At 42.8% G+C, this 23,702-nt stretch overlaps 1 protein-coding gene and 1 long non-coding RNA gene across 4 annotated transcripts in view; one reads left to right on the forward strand and one right to left on the reverse strand.

The window, feature by feature from the left end:
* Positions 1-16,397, forward strand: part of LOC138690898 (uncharacterized) — a 40,400-nt gene extending 24,003 nt beyond the window's left edge. The window contains exon 4 of the long non-coding RNA XR_011329703.1: positions 16,126-16,397. This is a non-coding gene — a long non-coding RNA (uncharacterized lncRNA). The remainder of the gene's footprint in view (positions 1-16,125) is intronic.
* FANCD2 (FA complementation group D2) overlaps positions 1-23,702 on the reverse strand; it is a 54,520-nt gene that overhangs the window by 16,786 nt on the left and 14,032 nt on the right. For all 3 annotated transcript variants that reach the window (XM_069812341.1, XM_069812339.1, XM_069812340.1), the window contains 18 exons: positions 23,398-23,498; positions 22,803-22,911; positions 22,013-22,048; positions 21,472-21,615; positions 20,254-20,388; positions 18,710-18,841; positions 16,392-16,499; positions 13,146-13,255; positions 12,194-12,254; positions 11,355-11,480; positions 9,935-10,008; positions 9,706-9,846; positions 8,413-8,513; positions 7,989-8,104; positions 6,893-7,001; positions 4,851-4,949; positions 2,009-2,118; positions 511-657 (listed from right to left, as the gene is read on the reverse strand). In XM_069812341.1, the coding sequence (XP_069668442.1) occupies positions 511-657; positions 2,009-2,118; positions 4,851-4,949; positions 6,893-7,001; positions 7,989-8,104; positions 8,413-8,513; positions 9,706-9,846; positions 9,935-10,008; positions 11,355-11,480; positions 12,194-12,254; positions 13,146-13,255; positions 16,392-16,499; positions 18,710-18,841; positions 20,254-20,388; positions 21,472-21,615; positions 22,013-22,048; positions 22,803-22,911; positions 23,398-23,498 (1,959 nt within the window). The remainder of the gene's footprint in view (positions 1-510; positions 658-2,008; positions 2,119-4,850; positions 4,950-6,892; positions 7,002-7,988; positions 8,105-8,412; positions 8,514-9,705; positions 9,847-9,934; positions 10,009-11,354; positions 11,481-12,193; positions 12,255-13,145; positions 13,256-16,391; positions 16,500-18,709; positions 18,842-20,253; positions 20,389-21,471; positions 21,616-22,012; positions 22,049-22,802; positions 22,912-23,397; positions 23,499-23,702) is intronic.

The raw sequence follows: 23,702 nt of genomic DNA on the forward strand, positions 1-23,702 counted from the left end.
AAACAGGACCCTGCCCACTGAGGGCACATCCACAACACCAGTCCCACTTTTGTGCTGAGTTTCCAGTCTGCTGATGCCTTGAGACACTTGCCTTTTTGCAACATGGGATTTACTTAAATATCATAGGTTCTTTTTAATAGGTAAGCCATCTCTTAGTGTATTAAACATACTATAGCTTAGCAGTGTTCAATATTAAAGCCTCTTTCTTTCCATTAGGTCTATACATGTTATACTGTAGCTCTTTTCCTTTTATGCAACATTTATGTTACTTTGTTTTTAACTTTACTACACTACTTGTCTGCTGTTCTCAGGAAGTCCTCTTTATCTCAGTGCCCTGAAGTAGTTTGGTTTCTTTGGAGGCAAATTCTCTCCTGGTACCTAGCTCACAGCCCTGGACCAAAACATCTTAACATCAATCTTCTATTTTAATGGACCAGAAAGGGCCAAGGCCTCTGAGAGAGACAGTTACATGAAGCCTTGTCAGTATGGTTTTTACAGTGTTTCATTCACCTCGGTATGCATCTCTGTGTCCAAGACAGACTTTGTCAGCAGCCCACAGTGGAGTACAGTGAACACTTCGAGGTCTAACTCTCTGAAGTACGTGCGATAGCTCTGCAGCTGCGCCAGAGGATTTCCTGCCTCTCTCTCAGCAGCGATCTGAAAAGTAAATGGCAGAATTAAGGTTGCAACCTGCAAGACTATAAGAGTTTCTAGCTCAAATAAAGCTACTTCCTTCACACAGATTTCTATATTTTGTGCCAGGTTGAAAAAAAGACTAAGAATTCACAATAGCTAGTAGAGACACAAGCACATAGAATCAGAACCATTTTCATTTTGGACTGTACAAGTCACTAAATATTTTCTAGGAAAAAAATATACTTATAAAACTGGAATAATCTTTGCTATGTCCTTTCTGTCAATCAGTGGCCATTGTGAAACCCATTCTGGACTTGCACCATAAGCAAACATACGCACCACCATGGGAGATGAAGGCAAATATTTTGTCCTTGATAAATACCAGGATGGTAAACCATGGAATGCTCTGTTGCCTCTGGTTGACAATCTGTAAGTTCTTAGAGATTTGCTCCACACAACCCTGTCACGGGAGCCAATATATGTTACATGTGGCTCACAACAGGATTTCTGTATTCTGTCATCCTCGGCAGGGCATAGCATCTAAGGACTAGTCTGGGACCAGTACTCTAGTTAAGAAAGATTAGATACATTCCTTCCCAAAACTATTTGAGCCTTTGCTTATTCCCTGTAACTTAAGTGACTTTGTTATGATTTCTGACTCAGTTATCATATGTGTACAACAGCAGGGAAGTAGAAGCATATTTGCCTAGCTGAAATTGATAAAATGGACTCTCAATAACGTTTATTAGTAACAGTGGTACAAGTGGGGCCTTGTGGGATGCTTATGAGATACCAGCCCCCAGGATGCTAAGCCCAAAGACGGGCACATTCCCTGGCTTCTCTCTTTCAGCCAGCACAGATCTTGCATTCCAGACGTAATGACAATACTGTAAGAGCTTATTCAAAAGAACAAGAAATAAAATCCAATAATTCATTAATTGATATATTTGGGAAATAGTTCTTAGCATATGATGAAAATGGATAATTTTAAAGATACCTTATCAGGAATACATTGCTTAAATACCTCCAGGAAAATTTGCAAAATGAGTACCCGTGACTGAAGCAGACTAGAATCAGTGGGAGATACAGTCCTTACCAGGGTTTGTATTTTCCAGATTCATCTCACCATTTCTGACCTGAGTCTAAGAATGGCAGGTTACTGCAGTAATTTGAGAGATGGGACACTGGCTTAAAATAGAAACCTTTCATAGTCTTAACCAGAGAGCAACTAATAGTATTATTGATAATCCTGCATATTTGCCCTGCCCTGAACCACACTGCCTGCTGGAGAGTGGCTGGCCTCTTTGTTTATGCTTCTATGTCATCTTCCCTAGTCTGTCTTTCTTGCAAGTCCCCAGGAGTATATACCTACCTTCTCCAGCTCGGAGAGCTCAGTATCAGGCTGGTTTCCCTCAGAACTGTCATCTGCTTGAGAACGATCTGCAGAGCCGGCTTTGCTGCCATCAGTCTTTTTTCTCTTTCCTTAAAGAGAAAGCAACTTCACAAACAAAGGCTACATTGCACTTAACACTAGACAGCACTTGCAGCCAGGGAAACAGCACAGGCTGTACTTTAATCAGCCCTAAGAAAGCATGGAGCATGCACAGTTGGTGTGTCATCCATAACCAGGATCACAGTCCAGCAGAGAGTCAAATGCATTTGGGACTCCCCCACAACCAGCTTCTTTTTAATAAAATCACAGTAAGAAATTAAAGCAAGTCTCACTATTCTTAGTGTAGTTTAAGCATTATGAAGTGATTGCAAAAATGAGTGGGACATCATCTTAAAAAATGCTTGAACCAAAATTTAATGTTTCTTCCTCAGAGACAGTATTGAGAAAGGAAGAGGACCTGGAAAAGGTAGGTAAGACACAACTACAGAAGGGACTTGCAGGGATGCCAAGCCAACAGCAGAGTAACTCAATTAATTCCTTACAACAGTCTTCACTGCTGACAACGGTAGGGAGATTCTCATACTTGACACACTACATAGCAGATAGATGAAAGAAATTGCATTGATTTCAAGTAATTTCACAGGATATAGTAGACCAAACAGAAAGCCAATAAATCACCAAGGCCAGGTGACATTCACACAAGGTCCCCAAAGGAATTCAAATCTGACATGTCAGAACTGCTGGCCACAGTGCCAGAGGACCAATAGCTTGCAAACATAATTCCTCTTAATAAAAAGGGATCTAATGAGAATCCAGAGAATTAAAGACCGATGAGTCTATTCGCCATCACTGGGAAAATGGTAGAGCTGTCTACAATAAAAAATTAAGATCACTGAGCACATGGATGTACAGTCTGTTAGGTAAAAGTCAGCAGGGCTTCTGCAAAGCTTCTGCCTCACTAGCCTGCCAGGGTGTTGGTATCATGTGGTTGAAAAGGGATCCATCAACCAGAAGACATTTAGATTTCCAAAAAGACTTTGACAAGGTTTTACACCAGAAACTATTAAGGAACTGAACTGGAATAGTGTTTTCTTGGACTGAAAGCTTGTTAGAGGAGAAGGAGCAAAGGGTAGCATTTAATGTGCACTTTTCAGATGGAATCAGCCATTGAGTCCTTCAGGAATTGGTTTTATTCAACTTCATAAGCAACCTGGAGAAGGGAATGCTCAGGGAAATCCCCAACAAGTGCAAAGTTTGGCATATACTTTCATCTGCCATTTTATAACTGCCATGCTAATGAGCATCAGAGACTTCTACTTTTGTATCTCTGTGATCCTTTCTGGGGGCCAGGCCATAGATGAAGTGAAACAGTATCAACGAAGCTGCATCTTTTATTGCATTATCTTTGGAAGAGCAGAGTCAGGCAGGAGAAGGTCTTCCATGTCACAATAAATAAACCCTCTGAATCAGACTGGAAAGTGAATTTGATATGTTGTGTCTCTCTGAAGGAGCTCCTTATTCCCTTTCCACTAGGGAAGTTTTAGGCTAGATTTTATGACAGTGCTTGAGCTGCTCTAATGGCTCAGGGGTAGTCCTCCTCCTCCTCCTACCTTTCTCCTGTTCACAGCCACACACACCTGACACTTGCCTTGCACTGACTCAGGAAGCCTGATCACTGGTTAAGCAGTCAACTTGGCAAAATAGCAAAAAACTAACCTTGCAAAAAGTAAATAGCCAAAATAGCTACCATGTAATAACATGGGGCAGGAAATCAGGCAGCTGAGAGTGGAGGTGTTAAGGGGGAGAGTGAAGCCTTTCCCTAAGTGTTGTCAGTAAACTATTTAATTTAGCTCAGCTACAATGAGATGCTGCACACCTAAAGGAGAAGCAAGGTTGGTGTCAAAACTGTGTGTTCTCAAGGCTGCAACCCATGGTCACAGCACTCACTGATTTTTTTGTAGGCAAGACAAGCTAAGTTCAGGAAATTCTTGCTCTGGGCTGGGCTTACTAGTCTGAGCACGCACTTCTGCTCCTTCAAAATAGAGTATCTGAAGTGACAGATCCTCCTCTTGCCTGCAGAACGTAGTCATAACTTTCCTTCTGCCTTAATCACTCCTACATGACAGGTCCAGTCCCTGCAGAATGGGTTTGGCACAGGAGAAAAGGGCTCTCTAATCTGTGGCCTCTTCCAGTTGTTTTCACTGAATGGAATGTGAACTTTTGTTCAGTCTGGCTCAAAGGCAGACATGTTCCCAGGAAATGTTAATCTAAACTAGAAATAGAACTAGAGAAAGAAAGAACAAAGCAAATCTACTTCAGCTTGAAAAACTAAAAGGCAAGTTCTGTTTCTTCTCTGTGGGAGCTAGCAATGGGAAAGGATGAAGGAAGCATTTCCTTGCACAGCAGAGCCATGACAATGTTCCTAAGAGATCAGTTAGGTACAACCTAAAGGTCAGAGATTTGCAAGGCAGCTCAAGCCACAGGTTCAGTACCAGAACCCATCAAAGGCAGAACAACTGACTGCTGCAGAAAATACTTTCACAGGTGAAAAAAAAATCAATGAAAGCCCTGGATTTTCACTGTTAAATGCTAAGCAGCAGCTTTCCCAAGGAGATAGACTATCCAACCCCTGTCTGGAGTAGACTATTTTTACATCTCCTCTTCAGCTGCAACAGCAGTTGATCAGGTAAGATTTGAAGCTAGACAGACCTTATGAGGAATCCTGTGCTTTATGCACACACAAGTGCAATGGCTATAGTGCAATATGCCAGTCAAACCCCACATCACATCTGTTTGCTTAAATATTTTAAACTTTCTTTACCATTCCTTTTTCTCACTGGACCACCAGCACTAATGGACGGCACGGCCTCCAGAACTTCAGAATCAAAAGTAGCTGGTGGTGGGACATAGCCAGGGGTTGCTGAAAGAGCCAAAATGTAGAAACTGGGTTACTTCAGCTCCTGAATGAAAAAATACAGGCAAGATACATATGTAGAGGAAGTACCATACATTTCACTGTCCTGGTGAACATCCCTCTGCTCTTATGCTTAGGTGCATTTAGTTCCAATTAGCCTTATTGTTATGTCCGCACTGCCCTGGAATTACAGCTCTTTGCATTCCTCCAGCAAGGGAGGATAACAAGTGCTCAGCTGTCCTTGGAGATCTGTCCATGTTGGTGAAGCTTAAAGGGCTGTTTCAGCACATCTGAGCCCTTTCTGTGCTGGCCTTGTAGTGCTCCTGGAGCAGCAGAAAGGTGTTGAGGCTGCACTTTATTTTGGATGAAGTTGGTCTGTTGGTTTACAAACACAGCTCTCAATGGATAGTTTGTGTAAGGGTATGTGGAAGGTGACAGTGTATTCTTCATTACATTTATCTTATCAAAGACATTTTCAGTGTAACAGGAGATATTAAGTAGAGAGAGAAGCCATAAACAAGAACAGACAGACACAAACCTGGTAGACAAGGGATAATGGAGATGATGCCAAACACCAAAAGTCTCCAGTTTATAATTGATGGGCCATTAAGAAACTCCAGGCAAGTCTTTGGGAATGGACACCTGGACTTTGTAACTGATAACATGGGAGGAAAAAGAGGAACTTGAGGATTTGGGATATTCTGAGGGGGGGGAGGGTAGAACTATGCAAATTAATGAAGGAATGTGCAGGGAATTGGGGTGGGGAGAAACAAAGAGGAGAATGGGCAGAAACCGTGTAAAAGGGACTGGCCATGAGTAAAGCATTGCTGGTCAGTAGAATTGTCCAATCAGTATGCTTGTCTGACTGAACCCTGTGCCTGATCACCACAGTCTGTCATATCTCCTTCTTAAGTACTTTCTTAAATATATTTCAGTGTAAAGTCACTATTCTGTGTGTGTGTGTGCGCGCACACACGTGCCACGAGGACTAAATGCCAACTACTGGAGAGACCTGTGTGAGTAAACACTGGGCCAGCAGCTAGACTTGGACCACCCTGGGCCTGCGGTGTCAGCAACTGGAGTGAGCAAGGGTTTCAGTGTTAGCAGCTAAGGGTGCCATAGTTCTTGGGAGCATCTCTATGGGTCACATAGACTTTGTGTATGGAGCCTGTGCCTGCGAGATGAGTGTGTGAGCGTGCGTGTCTGTTTGCTAGCAAGTGGCAAGCTGGAATAGCCAGTGAGTAGGGGACCCGTGAGGCAGACTAGAGGGCCTGGGATCCGGGCAGGCTATTGGGCAGACGAAGGGGCTGTGCCAATACTTGTGGGATCTGTGAATGTTCATGTGCTTGTGACTCTGAAGTGTGTTGTTGTGTGTGCCTTCACCAGTGAATTTCAGTCTTAACCAGCTGAAGAGCAGGATGGGGATTTGGCTGTCTGTACTTATGTTTTATGCGAGTCCTATACATGGGTGCTGTTGAAGACAGCACCTTGTCTATGGCAGTCCATGTAGCTGTGTCCATTGGCCTGGGACAGAGACCCTGGAGTCTCTACGCTGGGCTCTAGCAGCTGGGCAGGAGGAATTCATGGGCCTAGAGCAGCTAGAGGCAGCAGATTCTTTTAACATCCCTTAACAGCTTGTTACAACCTGAATACTGGAGAAACACACTGTTTCTTTAGGATAGAGACTGGTTCACTCCAGTATCCACCATATCAGGCAGATTCTGCCAAGTCTGCCTGAGAACAATCAAAGAGATGTCACTGAGGATGTGATTGAGAAGAGCAGTTTGGATTCAGACAAATTAAAAACAATAGCTGTCCATGCATGAACTCTTAGGCCACTGTAAAAATGCAGTATGTGTTACCATATACTTCCTCCACTGATGTTTAAGCCAATCCCTTTCACTTCACAGCTGGTGCAGGCCCAGAATGTGTAAATGTTTCATACTCACCTGCCAAGCATTTTCCCAGCACAGTCTGCAGCTCTGTGATGTTCTCTAATCGAGTCAAAACTTTCCCCTTCATCTCAGCATCCTGTTGCTGGCAGAAGGCATTTATAACCTAGAGATACAAACCAAACTCATTGACTTAGGGAGATTTGTACCCACTTTTCCTTTTTCTTTTCTGAATAACATCCTCAAGTCCTGAATAAGCACACAACACAACACAAGTGGCCTGTGTGACCAGATCCAGACTGCATGAACAAAGCTCTTCAGAAGCCCATGAGAACATGGACATAATTGGTGCAATCTACAAAAAGCAATAGAGCAACACCTATAGGTCTAATATTAACTGAAGAGGAATTAGCAGACAGCACCTTGCCAGGTTTCTGTGCCGCTTGTGCCTCTAGAAACCCCTTGGCAATTCCCAGGTCTGCCAGGAAAGAGGCAGTCCTGGGAGAAGGGCGGGAACAGGGAGGACTGGGGATGTGGAGCTGCACCAACTCTGACATAGCTCATGTTACCAAAATAACCCCAGCAGGGAACATTCCCTCTGACCATCAATGTTAGCAAATACATGGTCCAAATCTGCTTGAAGGCACTGCATTTCACCCTTCTGTAAGCTCACAGAGGTATACAACAAAGCACACAAACAAAGTTGACCAGCTGGTGACTCCTCTGCTCTCCAGTGTGGTGAGACTGATCTTTTCTTTCTGATGCCTCCTTCATAGTTTAGACATATATTACCTCATAGTTTAGACATATATTGGGGGTTTACAGCATCCTCCCTGCAACAGCAAAACCAATTTTCATACACCAAAATGTGCCAGAGTGTAGAGACTGCAGCTGAGTAGCAGGTGGAAAATTCACATCAGCAAGGCAGTCCTTAGAGCCTCTGTCCAAGAAAGCAGAGTTGCTGCCAGCAGCAGGACAAAGGGTAAATGATAATGAAGAGAAGAACATGGAGACATCACCAGGACCTTGCTGGAGAAGGTTTCTAAAAGGCAAGACTCTTCAACAACAATTGCACCCCTGAAGCCTAGGGTTAGTGTTTGTAAGGGATACTCCTCAGTGACACTCCAGAACCTGCAGACAAAGCTCTACTCACCTCACGAAACCAGTTGAGAGCATAGAACAGGAGTGAGCACAGAAATTCCCGTTCCTGCTTGGATAAAGAGTCCAGCTTCCCTTCAACCTCCAGGTCAGTCAGGTACAGGGGGCAACCTGGGACAGAGCAGGAAGAGAACATGTTGTACTAGGTTTGCTACCCATCCTTCAGTCTTTGCATGGACAAAATCTCTTACCAAAGCCTGTATCAATTCCAATGGCTATTTGGAGTAAGCCTTGTCAGCCACTCCATCCCCAGACAAAGCAATTATCTCCCCTGCCTCTCTTCCTCCTTGTGGGCAACAGAGCATCTCAGCCTCCTTCAAAAACTGCACAATTCTTCCTACAACTGCAGGAAGTCTTTGCAGATCTGGGACAGGAACAAGTCGGACAGACTCACTCTATAAAAGGTCCATTTCCCATACCTAATAAGGCATCAATCTCCTCCAGGCTTCCACTGTTTTGCTCCTCAGTGTAGAGCCTCAGCAATCGGAAACAGGGTGACAGACATATCGGTGACACTACCCTGGGGGGGGAAAAAAAAAGAAAAAAAAAAAAAAGAAATAGAGTGGGTCCTATGTTTTATATACCTCCAGAAATGCCCATCACTTTTCCATTAAATCCTATATCCTCCCCATGCCACCTTGCCTATGCCTTCTATTTTGCTTCTTGCAAGTCCCAGCAACACAAAGCAAAATGCACCACATGGTTTAAAAAAAAAAAAAATTAAAAAAATTGGTGATCACCAGTTTTCTGGAAAAAAGCACATAAGGACAGGAAAACTGCTGTAATGGACAAAAAATGGCATCAGATTTATTTCTGGTAAAAAGCAAAGTTGAATAACTCAGAAGGAACTATAAAAAATTGTGCAAAAGACAGCTGTGAGCAGTGCAGAAACCTTCTTGAATGTTTTGTAGCATGCCGCTGCTCACATTCTGAGTGAGGAAAATTAAATTTTTTTCCATAGATGCATGTAAAGTAGCTATATTTTATTTTAAAGTGACCATGTCTTTTTTTAAGCACAACTGAAATCTCAACAAAATCTTATGACAATAAATTATGCATGATATGAAGGTGCCAGTTAAAAAAAAAAAAAGCCTTTTATTATTTTTAACTTTGACATTCTACTCTTTAATTGGATATTTTTAATTCTTACATGCTTCCTGTTCCATTCTCCAAAGACAAAGCCCATATTTCTCAGTCAGATTTCACTTGTGGCTGCATGTTTGTGGTTTTGCTCTGGAGCCCATCTATGTTGTCAAAGTACAACTGAAGGTGAGAACAAATCATGTACTGCTGATGCACACTAAGTCCTTGGTGACTCTCTGTTTGAGAATCATCACTCAAAATATTAATTTTGCCACCTCAGAGTTGCCTATCCATCTCAATATGGCATTCAATATCACCATAACATTGGAAGAAAGAGCTACTATTCTCACATGAGAGATGGGAAACAAGGCAGATGCAACATGACTTACCCAAGATCACCTAAACAGCTTGAGCCAGAACAGACTGCCAGTTCCCAACCAGTTTATGCCTCTAGACCTACCTGAATACATCTAACAGCAAGAGAAGGAAAAGAACACTGGAAACTGGTAAATTCTCTGACCAGCTCCTTATCAGGCACTTCGGCAGGCAGGGCTGATAGCAGTGAAGTGCACCAAATAAAAACAATTCGTTTACCTTTGCAGTTATCCCACAGTTAAGTGTCTAAGTACCTTTTACTTTGGTTACTCATTCCATCAGTGACCCTGCCAAGCTCGCTCTGCGACACCAATGGTAAGAGGTTAATAGCAATTGCTCCCTGACTTTCATCTTCATCCAGATTATACAAGGACTTCACTGGAAACAAGAATGAACTGCAAGGAAAGACAGACAAGCTCGTGTTGACAAACTCAGTTCTCCATGACAGAAACATTACAAATACTTGGCCTGTGATTAGCATACCCATCCACTGTGGGGTTGAGATCTACCACAAAGTCACTGGGAAAGTCCTCCACCAAACTCCTCCCAAACTCCTCCTATAAAGAAAGCAAAAAAACCTGCTCAGCAAAGGGGCTCAGTGAAGAAAGCTTCAACACAGCAGTGGAAAATGCAGATGATAAGGCCACACAAAAGTATCCTGGAACAGTCACAGCAATGAAGCCCACTGCCTGCAAGGAGAGCCAGGGCCTGACTTTAGAGACAAAGCCAGGAAACATTGCTAAGCGTGCACAACCAATTTCTTCCCAGCTTTTTGGATGTGGGCTTCCAAAGTTCCACAGTGCTTCAGAGAGGCAGAGCAACTGTCTGGAAGAGGAAAGCAGCCATGGGAAGTTCTCTGTCCTAAGAGCTGATCATCAAAATGAAATGGCTATGAAGTACTGGCAAAGTTTTATTTCACACAATGTGTCCCACATGCTTTACATGCTTACATTGTTAGAAACAATTAAGGGAGAAGAAAAATAATAGATGTGACAGAGTCTGGACAAACAGACAATGAGAAGACCCCAAAAAATCTGCACAAAAATTGAGAGAAGAACCTTAGCTTGCTTTTACATTTCAGTCTTGCAAGGAAAAAGAAGAAACCCTCCTTCCTTTACTTGTCCTCCTTGGAGAACTCAGCTGGACCTCAGGAGACTGGCATTTCTAGCCCTAGGCACAGAGCTGTTTAGAGTGACTGCCAGCACTTCACAGCTCCCTGCTCACCTTCCCTCGTTCTAACACACAGTTCCTCCTCTCCATAACCAGCAGGTGCAAAAATCACCTGTGCCACAAAGAGTGATCAATTCCACAGCACCCTTCCATGTTCTCCTGGGCCCCAAGATGGCTTGCTACCCTGCTGGCAGGCACAGCACACATGCAAAAAGAGTCCCCAGCCAGAAGAAAGAGCTGTCCAGTGGCTTTCACAAACTTCTTCCTATTACCATAAATACCATTTATTTATTTATTACCATAAATGACTGTGGCTCTTCAAAGTCCTTAGGCATCAGTTAGCCTTAACAGTCTGACCAGAAGCCAATTTCAATACTAAGTTTAAAGTTCTTTCAGATTCTACTTTTACCTATGAATCTTAAAAGCACGCTCTGAAATGTAATTTAATTTCCTTTAAAAGGCTTCCCTGTTGTCACGTAAAAGTTCACATAAAGGAAGCTATTAACACACAATGTGCTTTAATCTGCCACAATCAAAAAAAGCTGAGAGTGCTGAAAGGGGATTTTGTATCTGATCAATCTCTTACAGGCCCTTAAGCATGCCTAGAACAAAAAAAGGGTTCTCAGACTGGAGTGAAATCCTCAAATTGACTCTGTCCTGCCAATGCCTGAAAAACAAATGAATTTGTCAGAAACATGATAAGTGATTAAGTTCAAACTATTCGGCAACGTACCAGTAGCTGCAAGTCCAAATTCCCCTTCTGCTTCTCAATCAAACTGGCAAGTTCATCATAGTACAGAGCCAAGACCTCTGGTGTTTGCTCACAGCAGAAGCCCACAAGGTCCAGCAAGGTAGAAAGCTGAAAGGGGAGAGAGCAGTCTGCAGAAATGGGTAAGGTAAATGGATCCAACTCGAGCTTTTACCTTGAGTCCCTTTTACACTAATTCGAGGTATATCCAAAGCATCATCTCTAGGGTAACAGCCCATGGTGAGTGGTCTTGCAAAGACCCAGTTTTAAGAAGGCACACAGGTCTTTTAAGGTCCTGGCCCAGCTCCACCATGAAGTAACACAAAAGAGTCTGCCCAGCACCACCAAATAGAGTGCCAGCCTAGAAGAAGGTTCTTCAAAAGGAATTAAGAAAAAAGGCCAAGGCTAGGCCAACCCTGTGCAGCAGAAGTGCTTTCTCTAGATGGCCTGAAAGGCATTGCTGCCAAGCCGAGAGGAAGGTGAAGGCTGCCTTTGGCTCACTGAAGCAGATTGTCCTGTTTCTTTCCTTTGTGTTTGAAATAACGTCTGGATAGAAGACTTTTACTAGATGGCTGCAATACTGCTTGTCCTGGACTAGCCATAGGCAAGACCAGCGGATGCTATCTTATATATAGATCTTTGTTTCTGCAAAACCATTTTTAATAGGTTCTTGGCTCTGCAGTCAATATACAAGAATCCCAGGCCCAGTAAAGCTACACACATACTACTTCACCTAAGACTGTGTTTCCAGTCACATCTCCTTGCTGACCATATCCTCCCTCTCTCCCACACTGCCCCAGTAAGTACCCATTCTTGGCACTCACCTGCCCATCACGCTCGCTGTTCAGCTCTGGTCTCTCCAATGAACTACCATCTCCTTCATTTCTGAAAGCAATTGATAATCTTGCTTTTGTTGCACAACACTTAAGAGATGGCAAAACCCATCACAAGACACATGGTTCTCTTCCCAGAAATTGGAGAATTATACATGAAAAAGATGCTCTTTGGAACATTATTAGGAAAAGACTTGCTGCTGTTTGGGACCCTCAGAACAAGACTCGATGTCTTCTTCAAGGATATGCTTTTTATAACCTGTTGAAACCTAAAGCCCTCTAGTCATCCCCATAATGAAGTCCACTGACTCAGGGCCTGGAGGTAAGACGGGCTTTCCTCTTCACGTAATAAACAGCAAAAGCATTTTATTAAGAAGTGCAAGATCAGCAAGCTACATAATTCTTCCCAACACCAGTGAAATTCTTCTTTTCCAGGTGCTTTACTCTTTCTCACAGCTCTTATCAGGAGTTTGCCTGGTTTATGAATGCTGTTCATAAATTACTTATACGGTACATTGGCAATTGTCACACCAATGTCCAGCACAGCAGTAACAATCTTTCTCTTTGCTTCTCTTTTAGATTTCCCTGTATTCAAACATTGAGCACACTAGGTTATTCCTCCTTAGTGTCAGAAGCTGATCTGTAGTCAGACCACCAGTGTTCAATTTTTTTTCCAAGCAATAGGTCCTGCTGGTGCTAGTCAAGGCATCCATGAACAGGCATTAACAAGAAATTCAGGACGCATTTTAGATTAGCAGCAGGTGAGCAGTATTGAACGGGTTGTAACACCAATCACTGCAGTCTGCAGAGAAGAGTTTTAAGTTCCTGGATTTGACCAAGATGTGCATGAGCAAGAAGGCAATGCCCCCCTTTCTTTGTCCCAATCCCACTTTGGTCTGAACTGAAAGCACGTTAAATTCATCTTTGCTGCATTCTCTCTCACCTTTTTAATGCCACGCTGCCTATCATCGTAACCGCACCAATAATCCCCATTTGTTTGTGGTTGGGAACTGTGCTGGAGAGCCATTTTCTGATCACCATGTGCATATCATCCTAAAAAGAAAGACACAGACCACATTACCACAGAGGTACTTGTGTGCATCACTCACAATTCTATTGGCATCTTCACTTAATGTCATCTCCAAAGGCTGCAGGGAGATGGTTTATTGGGATTACAGCTTTGCAAAAGCAATGCACGTTCTGCGATTCCTTTATTATGAAAATACTGGTCACAACTCTAGGTAAGGCTGCAAACAGCATTAAAAGTGACTTGCTTTGACTTTGCTCTAATTACTACACAGAACATGTAGCTGGTCCAGGTTTCATCTATAATTAATAGAAGAATATATTAGAAAAATAGCAGATGATCTTGGAGCCCTTCACACACAAACAGCAACTGCAGAGCTGCCCTCCAAAACACTGTCAACTTCAGGATGCTGAGGGAAGGTGCAGTTTTTGGTGAAGGTCCAAAGAGAGATGTAGGTAACAGCATACCAGACACCTGGGATTAAGATATTTCTCATGCTGCCTCCCTTGTCCCCTGGGCATGGACAATCATACCCTGCACAATTGTAAAGGTTTCTTTGCAGCAGCTCGGTAAGCCCACCACAGGTCTCAATGCAGCATGCTCTACTTCAACAGCTCTGTCAAGCAGCTGATTGGATGCACTTTCCCAAAATAGGCACAAACAATTCTGAAGATTTCTTAAAGTCTGGACCACTGATGATAGACTAAGAGGTCTCCTGACACTGAAAACATGAAGCATACTCAGTTGTAGAAGTATGATGCTTCAGGAGAGTTGGGAGACCAGTGTTCTGGATGAGAAGTCTAATACTTGCTGAAGAGATCGAAGGCAAAGCACAGAATAGTGTGTAGCAAATCAGCCACAGTAATCCAAGCTGCACCTGCACTGCTGGCAGAGGAATGCTAATCAAGAAAGCCATCACCTTGAGAGATGAGAATGGAACAGCTGACTGGTGGCTAAAACAGGGTAGCCGCCAGCTGGTCCAGAATAGTGTCTCTGACAAAGGGATGCGTTCTGCCTGATCCCTTAAACTGATAAACTGTAGGTGAAAAAAAGACAGAAACCTTAGCTAAGCAGACAATCATGGGAGAGGGCTGGCAAGTGGGTTCTGACCAAAGCTAAGGGACAGCTCAGCTTCCTGATATCTAAAAGTAGGTATTAGGAAGTAATTGATTTCAAAGCAGGGATGGAACAATGAATGCACTAAGCAGAAAACCCCCTCATTTTAGCCAGTTAGCAATAGTCCTATTGCTAGCTTAAGCAGCAACCACTGCAGAAGAGCAGCATCCCTGTTATGAGAAGCAGCATTCTCAGACTGCAACAGAACACGTGTGAGAACTCAGATGCAGCTTCATAAAAGCAGCAAAGGTCTTGCAGGTCACTGAAAAACATCATGGAATCAAAACAGCTCTGGCTGCATTGATTCTTATTAACTCACCCTACTGGTCCGGCAAAGGAGGAGGCTGGCCCATACAGAGATCCTCAGGAATTGAGAGCTGCATGAAAGCACAAGCTCTGACCAGAGAGAGGTCTTGAGCCAAAAGAGATGAAGGCTTGAGTTATGCTACACTAACTACCAGTGCCAACAAGATCAAACTGGTAGCAGAGAAAAGGACAGTACCCAGTTATGCTATCTTTTCTTGACCTTCACTAGGCAAGATGCCTGTGGAATGACCTGTGAAGTGCAAGGACAAATGTCTAATCTGCCTGTAGAGATTCTCGTGTCCAAGAGGCATTGGTTTTAGAAGTACAGTTAAGAGAAGGCAAAGAGGAAGTTGGTTCCTAGGATACTGATTTATTTGGAGATCTCCCCCTGGAGTCTTTGGTATCTCTGAGGACAGAGTCAAACTGCCAACCTTGGATCCCCACAATTACAAACTCTCAGCTCAGAGTAAATTCTAGAGCTTACACTACTCCCCTTCTTTTTCCAATTTGTGAGGGTGACAGGCAGAACACTTCTTCCTGATGGCTAGTCCTTCTGGGCTGCAAAATCATCCTGAGTGTTGCCAAGGCAATTTTCACAAGTTGTATGTAAGAAAGACTTGGGCTGGGAGGCAGGGAAATCACTGAGGAAAGTAGTTCAGGAGCTGAACCTGCCATACAACTGGAACTTTTGGCAGTGAAGACCTCCATCTTAGCAGGGTGAGTGGGAAGACCTGAAATGACTACAGACATGCTGTTTTACATGCCACAGACCAATCAGGAAGAGAAGAGCAGATTTCCTTTATAGTCTCAAGCTACAGTGTGCAAACATATCCACAACTAGAAACTATGCAGGGACTCAAAGAAAGACAAATAGTCCTAATTTCTAAGAGCTGAGCTTTATGAACAGGAAGATTTTAAACCCAGACATCTCCATTGTGAAATAAATTTCTTTGAGATATTTCTTTAACTTTATCTGATCACTGCCATTCTCAAGGAGTCAGAAATCCAGACAAAGGTATCTGATACCACCACTATTATGCTGCAGCTGAATCATACAAGGTAAAACAAATATGAATTTAGACAGACCAGGTTTGATAGCTTCTTGTGTTTAAACTAGAGGCACAAAAGGTGTGAAGTCTACCACTTCACAGCAGAGTAGTTCTATGTAGTTCAGTTCTTCTAACATGAGAGTCTGTTGTCTCTGGTGTGCAAACATTAAGCAGCTGAATCAAGATGAACATCTCGGGGAGGAAGCTGAAATATGCTTTCTGAACGCTTCCAAGTGATGGAGAAACAAAGCTTGACAAAGAGGCTGCTGAATTTACACTTTTGCAAGTCTTCAAGGCTCAGCTAGACAAAGTCACAGTCAACCTGGTATCACGTTGATGACAGTCCCACTTCAAATGGGAAGTTAGATTAGAGACTGCCATCGGTCCTCTTCCACCAACACTTCTAACAACTCTACCTTTCTTAGATATGCAAGAGAAGAGGACCTTTCTGGGAAAGATGCAAGGCATGCAGTCACTGTGATGAGCCCTTACTATACAGGGTGGAAGGTCTGGAGCTTCAAGCTGGTTTGCAGTCACCAGGGGAGAAGAGAATTTTAAGCTGAAGGACATCCTGACATCAATCACTGTTCATAGATGAGGCTATTATTTGCAAAACACAAACTCTGGAAGTTAACCTAGCAAAAAGGACCAAGGCACAGCCTGAACTCCTTTCTGTTGTGTCTCTGCTTACCTGAATATAGCTTCCTTCTTGCCTTTGGCTGAATGCTAGCGTGCTGAGAATGCAGAAAAGCTTCCGGATCTGGCATGGATTCAGTTTCTGTGTAGAGTCTAAAATGGTCTGCAAGAGAGAAGCCACAAACAGATCTTTTCACAGGTAACTGGCTAGCATCTCAACCACCTCTGAGATGCATGTCAAACATGGTGCACTGCCAGACCTTGAGCTGTGGCCAGAGCACTGATTAATGTGTTTCACATACAAGCTTTGGTAATGCATCAAGGATCAGCCCATAGAAACCACAATCTGCAAGTGATCTGCCAGCTCAAGAACATGCAAACAAGGTCAGGAGGAAGGTCAGCAGGTCTTTGCGGACTGCTGTGAGCAAGTACTCCCCATCACACTTTTGACAATGCATTCAATTATGAGCAGGAGTTTTAGGTTGTCTCTTCTAAAGACTACTTTCAACCCTGAGTCCTTATCACATCTTCTTTCTGCCAGGAGACAAGCGAGTCCCATTTTTTCCTGTTATACCCATCGAGTCTGTGACAGATTGCATTCCAAATTCTTATGGCAGATCTTAATGCCTTTTTTAGAATCACAGAATCATAGAATCGTAGCATGGTTTGGGTTGGAAGAGACCTTAAAAATCGTCTAGTTCCAACCCCCCTGCCATGGGCAGGGACACCTTTCACTTGACCAGGTTGCTCAAAGCCCCATCCAACCTGGCCTTGAACGCTTCCAGGGATGGGGCATCCACAACTTCTCTGGCAACCTGTTCCAGTGCCTCACCACCCTCACAGTAAAGAATTTTTTCCTAATATCTAATGTAAATCTACCCTCTTTCAGTTTAAAACCGTTACCCCTCGTCCTATCACAACACTCTGTTAAAGAATCTGTCTCCATCTTTCCTGCAGGCCCCCTTTAAGTACTGGAAGGCAGCTATAAGGTCTCCCCAGAGCCTTCTCTTCTCCAGGCTAAACAATCTCAACCCTCTCAGCCTGTTTTCATAGGGGAGGTGCTCCAGCCCCCTGATCATCTTCATGGACCTCCTCGGGACTCGCTCAAGCAGGTCCATGTCTTTCTTATGTTGGGGGCCCCAGAGCTGAACACAGTACTCCAGATGGGGTCTCACAAGAGCAGAGTAGAGGGGCAGAATCACCTCCCTCGACCTGCTGGTCATGCTGCTTTTGTTTTGGCTTTCTGGGCTGCAAGCGCACATTGCTGGCTCATACTCAGTTTTTCATCCACTAATACCCCCAAGTCCTTCTCCACAGAGCTGCTCTCAACCCACTCATTGCTCAGCCTGTATTTGTGCTTGAGATTGCCCTGACCCATGTGCAGGACCCTGCACTTGGCCTTGTTGAACTTCATGAGGTTCACACGGGCCCACCTCTCAAGCCTGTCAGGGTCCCTCTGAATGGCATCCCTTCCCTCCAGCATGTCGACCACACCACACAGCTTGGCATTGTTGGCAAACTTGCTGAGGGTGCACTCAATCCCACTGTCCATGTCGCCGCACATTTTAAGCAAGTAATTTACATTTAACAATCAACCAGCTAAACAGCAAAAAGCATATTGCTTTCCCACAGTGTGTACTTAAACTACGGAATCCACCAACACCAAGGGGGCACCAAAAAAAGTCAGAGGGGTGGGGGAATACCCATACCCATACTCTTCAAGGGCTCTTGGGGGAGTGTTCAAGTATTGCTACATGCTTGCCTTGCTGTTTTGCTCTTCACTCAATCTCCACTTTTACTACTTTTGAAAACAGGCAACTGGGCAGGCCTGACCCTGCTTGTCATTCTTAGGAGTCAATAGTCCATTTTTTTCTCCCAATTGAGCACTTTCTTCTTTTAAATTTTAGGACATAAGTCTTTTCCCATTCCTGCCAGGAGTTTTGTTTTAGGATTCAAATACTGGCTAAAGTACTGTCAGTCTTTCAATGTGGTAGAACAGGCAGTCCAAAAAGCGCACAGGTTTGTGCCAAGTATTTGAAACAGCTGATGTTAATAAAGACAGCTTTTTCCTTCTGTCATAGGTGTCATTCCATGCCTGCAATTTAAGCATTCTCCAGCTACAGGGAAGGGTAACTTTTTCAATTTGTCTATCTCAATTTCTTCTGTCAAAAAATCATACAGTCCTATCTTACAGCTCATGCTTTCATAGCAGATACCTTTCACTTCTGACCACGGCATTTCTCAAGACAGATAGCTTTACAGGTACGAGTTGTTCCAATACCTCTATTTCTGAAAAGTACTGACCTATTCTGGATCTGAGGCAAAGTAGCATAAGTGACCTGAAATATAGTATGCCCCCAGAAATATACATACCTTCACGAAGGTGGCATAGCGCATCAGCAGGGATGTGTGCAGCATCACCAAATCAGTGAGCACATCCAGAGAAATGTCCAATTCTGTCTCATTTCCACTACATACATGAGTCACCAAAGCAGTCACAACTTCCTAAGGAAAAAGCCCCCAGAGAGACCATAGTGAAATATCAACAGAAAAAATGTCTGCCCTGTTCTGCTCATATAGAATATGTTGATCGAGTATGGATAATCATGCTGAAACTCAACCATATTATTCTAAGTCCTTCTCAGTTTGCTCTTTAATTCCCGATATCCACAATATTGACTTTCTCCTTGAGCCTGAATTTTATTCAGTTCTAAAAGCTCCCATGATTCCATAAAGCAGCTCTTCACCAAATTTTTCCTGCCTGCTTGCTAACACTACTGCAGCTTCTGCTCTTTGTTACCAACACATAAGATGATAAAAATCTACCTTATTTTCTTAGTCGCACAGAACACTGCACCATACCCAGGAAGACATCGCCTCTAACTTCAGCAGTTCCAGTGTCTTCACAATATTTTTCAACAGCAGTTCAAATCTGACATTTTTTTTTCAAAAATATTTTTATGGCCTTACTTCAGTTGATTCTGGACAGGGATGTCTCTCCACTCCCATCCACTGTCTGAGGCTCTGGGTCTTTCCTATGTCACTAATTACTAATATAGCCATCCTCCTGAAATTCTTAACTTTCGAAGTATTACTAGACTCACTAGCTTGCTGCAGATGACATGGTATGCCTTCACATCTCAGGTTTTTCTCAGTTGCTTTTTTGTTTGTCTGTTTGTTAGGTTTGCTGTAATAAGTAATACAGATACAATGCTAGAAACACTCTTAATTATAAACATACTGTGTCCAGAAAAGTGCAAATACATTCAAAAGCTTGTGCAGAGCTGTCTTCAATTCCCAAATTTTCTGATGTCAGCACGTCTGCAGGAACTCATACTCTGAGCTGAAAGCCTAGTCTGTGATTATTTCAGAATATGCAGCAGGAGCCCAAGTTGGTCAGAGCTCTAAGGAAAATCTGTGTAAACTTTTTCATCACAGTAAGTTATCAAAGGAAAGGGGAAAAAATGTTTCAATACAAACTATAACAATGGCTTTTTAAAATAGAGGATGTTCAAAGTGACTAGGTAAGATAGAACAGGAATATGGGTTTACAAACAAATCTCCTCCATGACCCTGAGGGCCAATCCTGACTTCTTGGCTAGATCTCAGTCAATTTGTTTGCTTTCTGAATTGCAGCAAACCCAGCACAGTCCCCTCTGCTACATATTGTTCGTTCTGTCACTTCTGAGGCCTGCCTGTTTGCTCCCTGCTCCTCCCAGCAGTCTCTGTGCTTGACTCACTTGCTGCCAGAGTCTTGCTGTGATTGTTCGCCACCTTCTGCTTGGCTTCCTCTACAGCACAGACCTCTCTCCAAAGGCTTCCAACTACCTAAAATCCTCTCCCTCTAAAGGATCATGACATACATTCTAGAACAAAGCGCAAAACAAATAAAACAGATGCCATCCATCACACTATACCTGCTGGCAGTAAGAGTCAAAGGCTGCAAAAGCTTGTTTGTACATGCAGCTGCCAAAGGAGACTATGGCTGGGTGTGCGGAGTGCAGAAATGTCTGAGCAAGTGCTAGGATCGAAGGGAAAAAGTCTTTGATAACCTGAAATACAGAAATCATGAAAGAGGAGATTATTGCTGCTTGTTTCCAACACACTCAGTTCTCTAAACAGAGTGCTCCAGCTCATCCCAAAAGCTTTGTTTAGTTTAGTAGGTGCTTTCCTGCCTTCTCTGACTGTCCTCTCTTGCACAAACGGGCAACAAGAGCAGATAAGGCACACCAGAATGGGTTTCTCCAACCTTCTCCACACAAAGGATTTCCAGATTGGTTAAGAAGCCAACCTGCAGAGCTACAGAGCTCACAGCAGCATATCTCTTATGGGTGACACCAGGGAAGTCACATTACAGCAATGTATCACTAAATATAAGCCCCAGGACAGACACACTCTTGGTCTTATTTTAACAGAAGGACTCCGCTACATCAAGATACTTTTAAAGTTAGCTTAATCACACAGAGTGCCTTTGAACAACAAGTTGTTATTCAGATGTAAAGTGGCCTAATTTACTTGATCTTAACTTATTCTGGATGGGAGTTAAACTAAAACTGAATTAAACCCACTTATATTCAGAATAAAATGTGGCTATTTAAGGCATTATTATAGTTGAATTAACTAATTTCTCAGCGTTTCTCATCTGCCCTCTACCTCCAACAAGCAGCACTGTGTCATTTTTCATTGATCTTTTCAGTTTTCTCATAGTAAATGGTAATTTACATCACATTACAAACATATGCCCTATATATATTTAGGCCTAGAAAACATTGCACTTGAAAAACGGTGCATATAAGCATATGAACTTCTAAAAACACTGTGGGAGACAACAGCATGCCTGGAACACACAGTGGAGATCTTGGGCTAGACCACTTCTCTTAGGCTGAAAGGCTTTACATCAACATAAAAAGCCCATCTGAGGAAAGCTGATCTCTAAAAAAAATAACAAAAAACCACATGACAGTTACAACAGAGGGCATGTGCCTTGGGACACTGATCTGGAACCAAAAATTAAAAAACAGAAGTAAGTGTACATAACTGGAATAGTATAAGTAATGCAGCACAGGGTTAAATCACCATCTGACAAGATCTTTGAGAAACAGAAGATGGAGTCCCAGAGCAGAATCAGCACTGACCATTGAATGATTTTGGAAGGCATTCTGCATCAGCTGTTCTGGCATGCAGCCCAGTCGAATTTTGCTCCTCAATACTTTCTCAGTTTGCTTCCTGTTCTTGGTGTTTGTAGAATGGATTAGCAGCAAAAGTATCAGATCCAGAACCTTTTAGAGGAAATAACCACCAATCATTGTGCTGAAAAGATATCAAACAGTCCAGACAACTACACACTTTGAAATGAAAACTGAGAAAAAAAATCAAGAGCTCAAAAAGCCCCAAAGCCACAACTGCAGAAAAATCTTATCAGTCCAACAGGAAAGAATTAAAGCAGAATAACTCTGTCCCCTGGCATTCAGAAGGAATGAACTAAGAGTTACAAAGAAAATGGATGGCTGTTATACTAGGAACAAGTCAAATACCAAAAGAACCACCTATGCAACATCACTGGCAGTTTCTGCTCCAACTAGAAAAATCTCCCCATCTACATCCACGAGGAAAGCCCTTGAGAACACCAGCAGAAGAGGACACTCCCAGAGACAAGTGCAGAGTCAGAAGTATTACCTTATGGTCAGATACAGATGTGGTGTTCTCAATAGCCTAAGAGAAAAAAACCAAGGAAGCTATTATGCTAGAGTACAATACTATACTCCAAAACCAAGTCAAAAAAGGCAGACACCAAAAGAAATACTGCTCACAGATTTCTCTCCTCCACAACAGGACAGCTATCAAAGGCAGCAAACTGGATCTTGCCAACAGCAGAGAATACAGAAGGCAGTCAAAAAATCAGCATGAAAATTCAGCTTGAATGAGGACTTCCTCAAACAACATCAGGCTTGAAAAAGGAACTAAGGTAATGAGCAATGAAAGGCTGAGAACAAGAAGCAGTCTCATGGTTTACACTGAAATGCAATTTAAAATTAAATTTAGCCAAATACCAGCCAATATTGACTTCTAGCTGGACATTTTCAAGCACCTTAAGGCTTCACACAGCTCAATCTCAACATATGGGTATACATTTTTACTCTCTTACAGACAGAAAAAAAATCTAAGACTGTTTTTTCCAAAGCACTCTCGTAAACACGTAGAACTAGGTTTATCCTGCACTTCAAGATCTGGGGTCTGTACAGTGGAGCCCAGTGGCCATTTTGCAAGCACTGTGAAATTGGTAACTGAGGAAGAAATCAGACTCCTGAGAAAGCACTGCTAATTTGGAACACAGAATGAAATCTGTATCGGTAAAATGAAGGTCTAACATTTGTCTTTTAATATCACATTTGATTACAAGAAAAGCTCAGGCTCAAACTAGAAGTCCAATTAAATAAGGAAACAAGGACTGATGCATGTATCTTACCTTAATCCATGCTTCAGAGACATCTTTCTGAAATCTCACAGCTAACTTAATCACATCAAAAAGTAGCTTCACACAATTCTGGCTGGTGGTTACTTGACTCATGGAAGAACTGTAAATGATCAGAAAGGAGGAGACTCAGTCACTTAAATACTGTAGTAAAAGGAACAAGGCAGCCTAGCAGTCACAGCAGTTACTTAAAGAAGCCATGCTCTAGAGCAAATGCTCTGGCAAGTATAGGGAATTTTGGAAAAGGGTGGAAGCAAAGGTTGCAGAATCAACCAAAAACATACTGGAGGGAATTTAAAACAGATGAACTGGCAGCAACTTTATTATAGAGTTGCTTACTCCCATGCAGACATGGATGCAGATGGCTCAAAAGGAACTACATGCATGGCAGGGGAAGACAGCTGGGCAAAGACTGACAAATGTGTTATATTAACACCAAGCAGGAAGGAATAAAGGTGTCAGAACCTTTACATGGGATAAATTAGCCTCATGTATGTAACCATGTGTGCCAGAGTGACCAGATAAAGACAAGCTGAAGTTCTCTTGTCCCACATTACCCTTGGAGAATCATGTAAATCTGTTCAAGTACCTGGCCTGGACTTGGCTTTTAAGCTTCTTCTGGGAACCTAGGATCTGCAGGGGCAGAACACATGATGACAGATCCAAGCTCTTACGAAGATCAGAAATCACCTGTAAAATACAAATCCTTGCACAAATCACTGTGATATATAAGGGTGGAACAGAAAAAGCTGAGGAACAAGAAAACACAATCTCGCAGAATAACCCTAAAATTACAAATCAAGAACTCATGTATTTGTAAAGACTCATAAGCATTTAACCATCCTCAAACTCTTTTTTTTTTTTTTTAAACTTAGAAAATGCACCAGCAACACT

This window comes from Haliaeetus albicilla, chromosome 24 (assembly GCF_947461875.1).
Source record: "Haliaeetus albicilla chromosome 24, bHalAlb1.1, whole genome shotgun sequence".
Taxonomy (NCBI): domain Eukaryota; kingdom Metazoa; phylum Chordata; class Aves; order Accipitriformes; family Accipitridae; genus Haliaeetus; species Haliaeetus albicilla.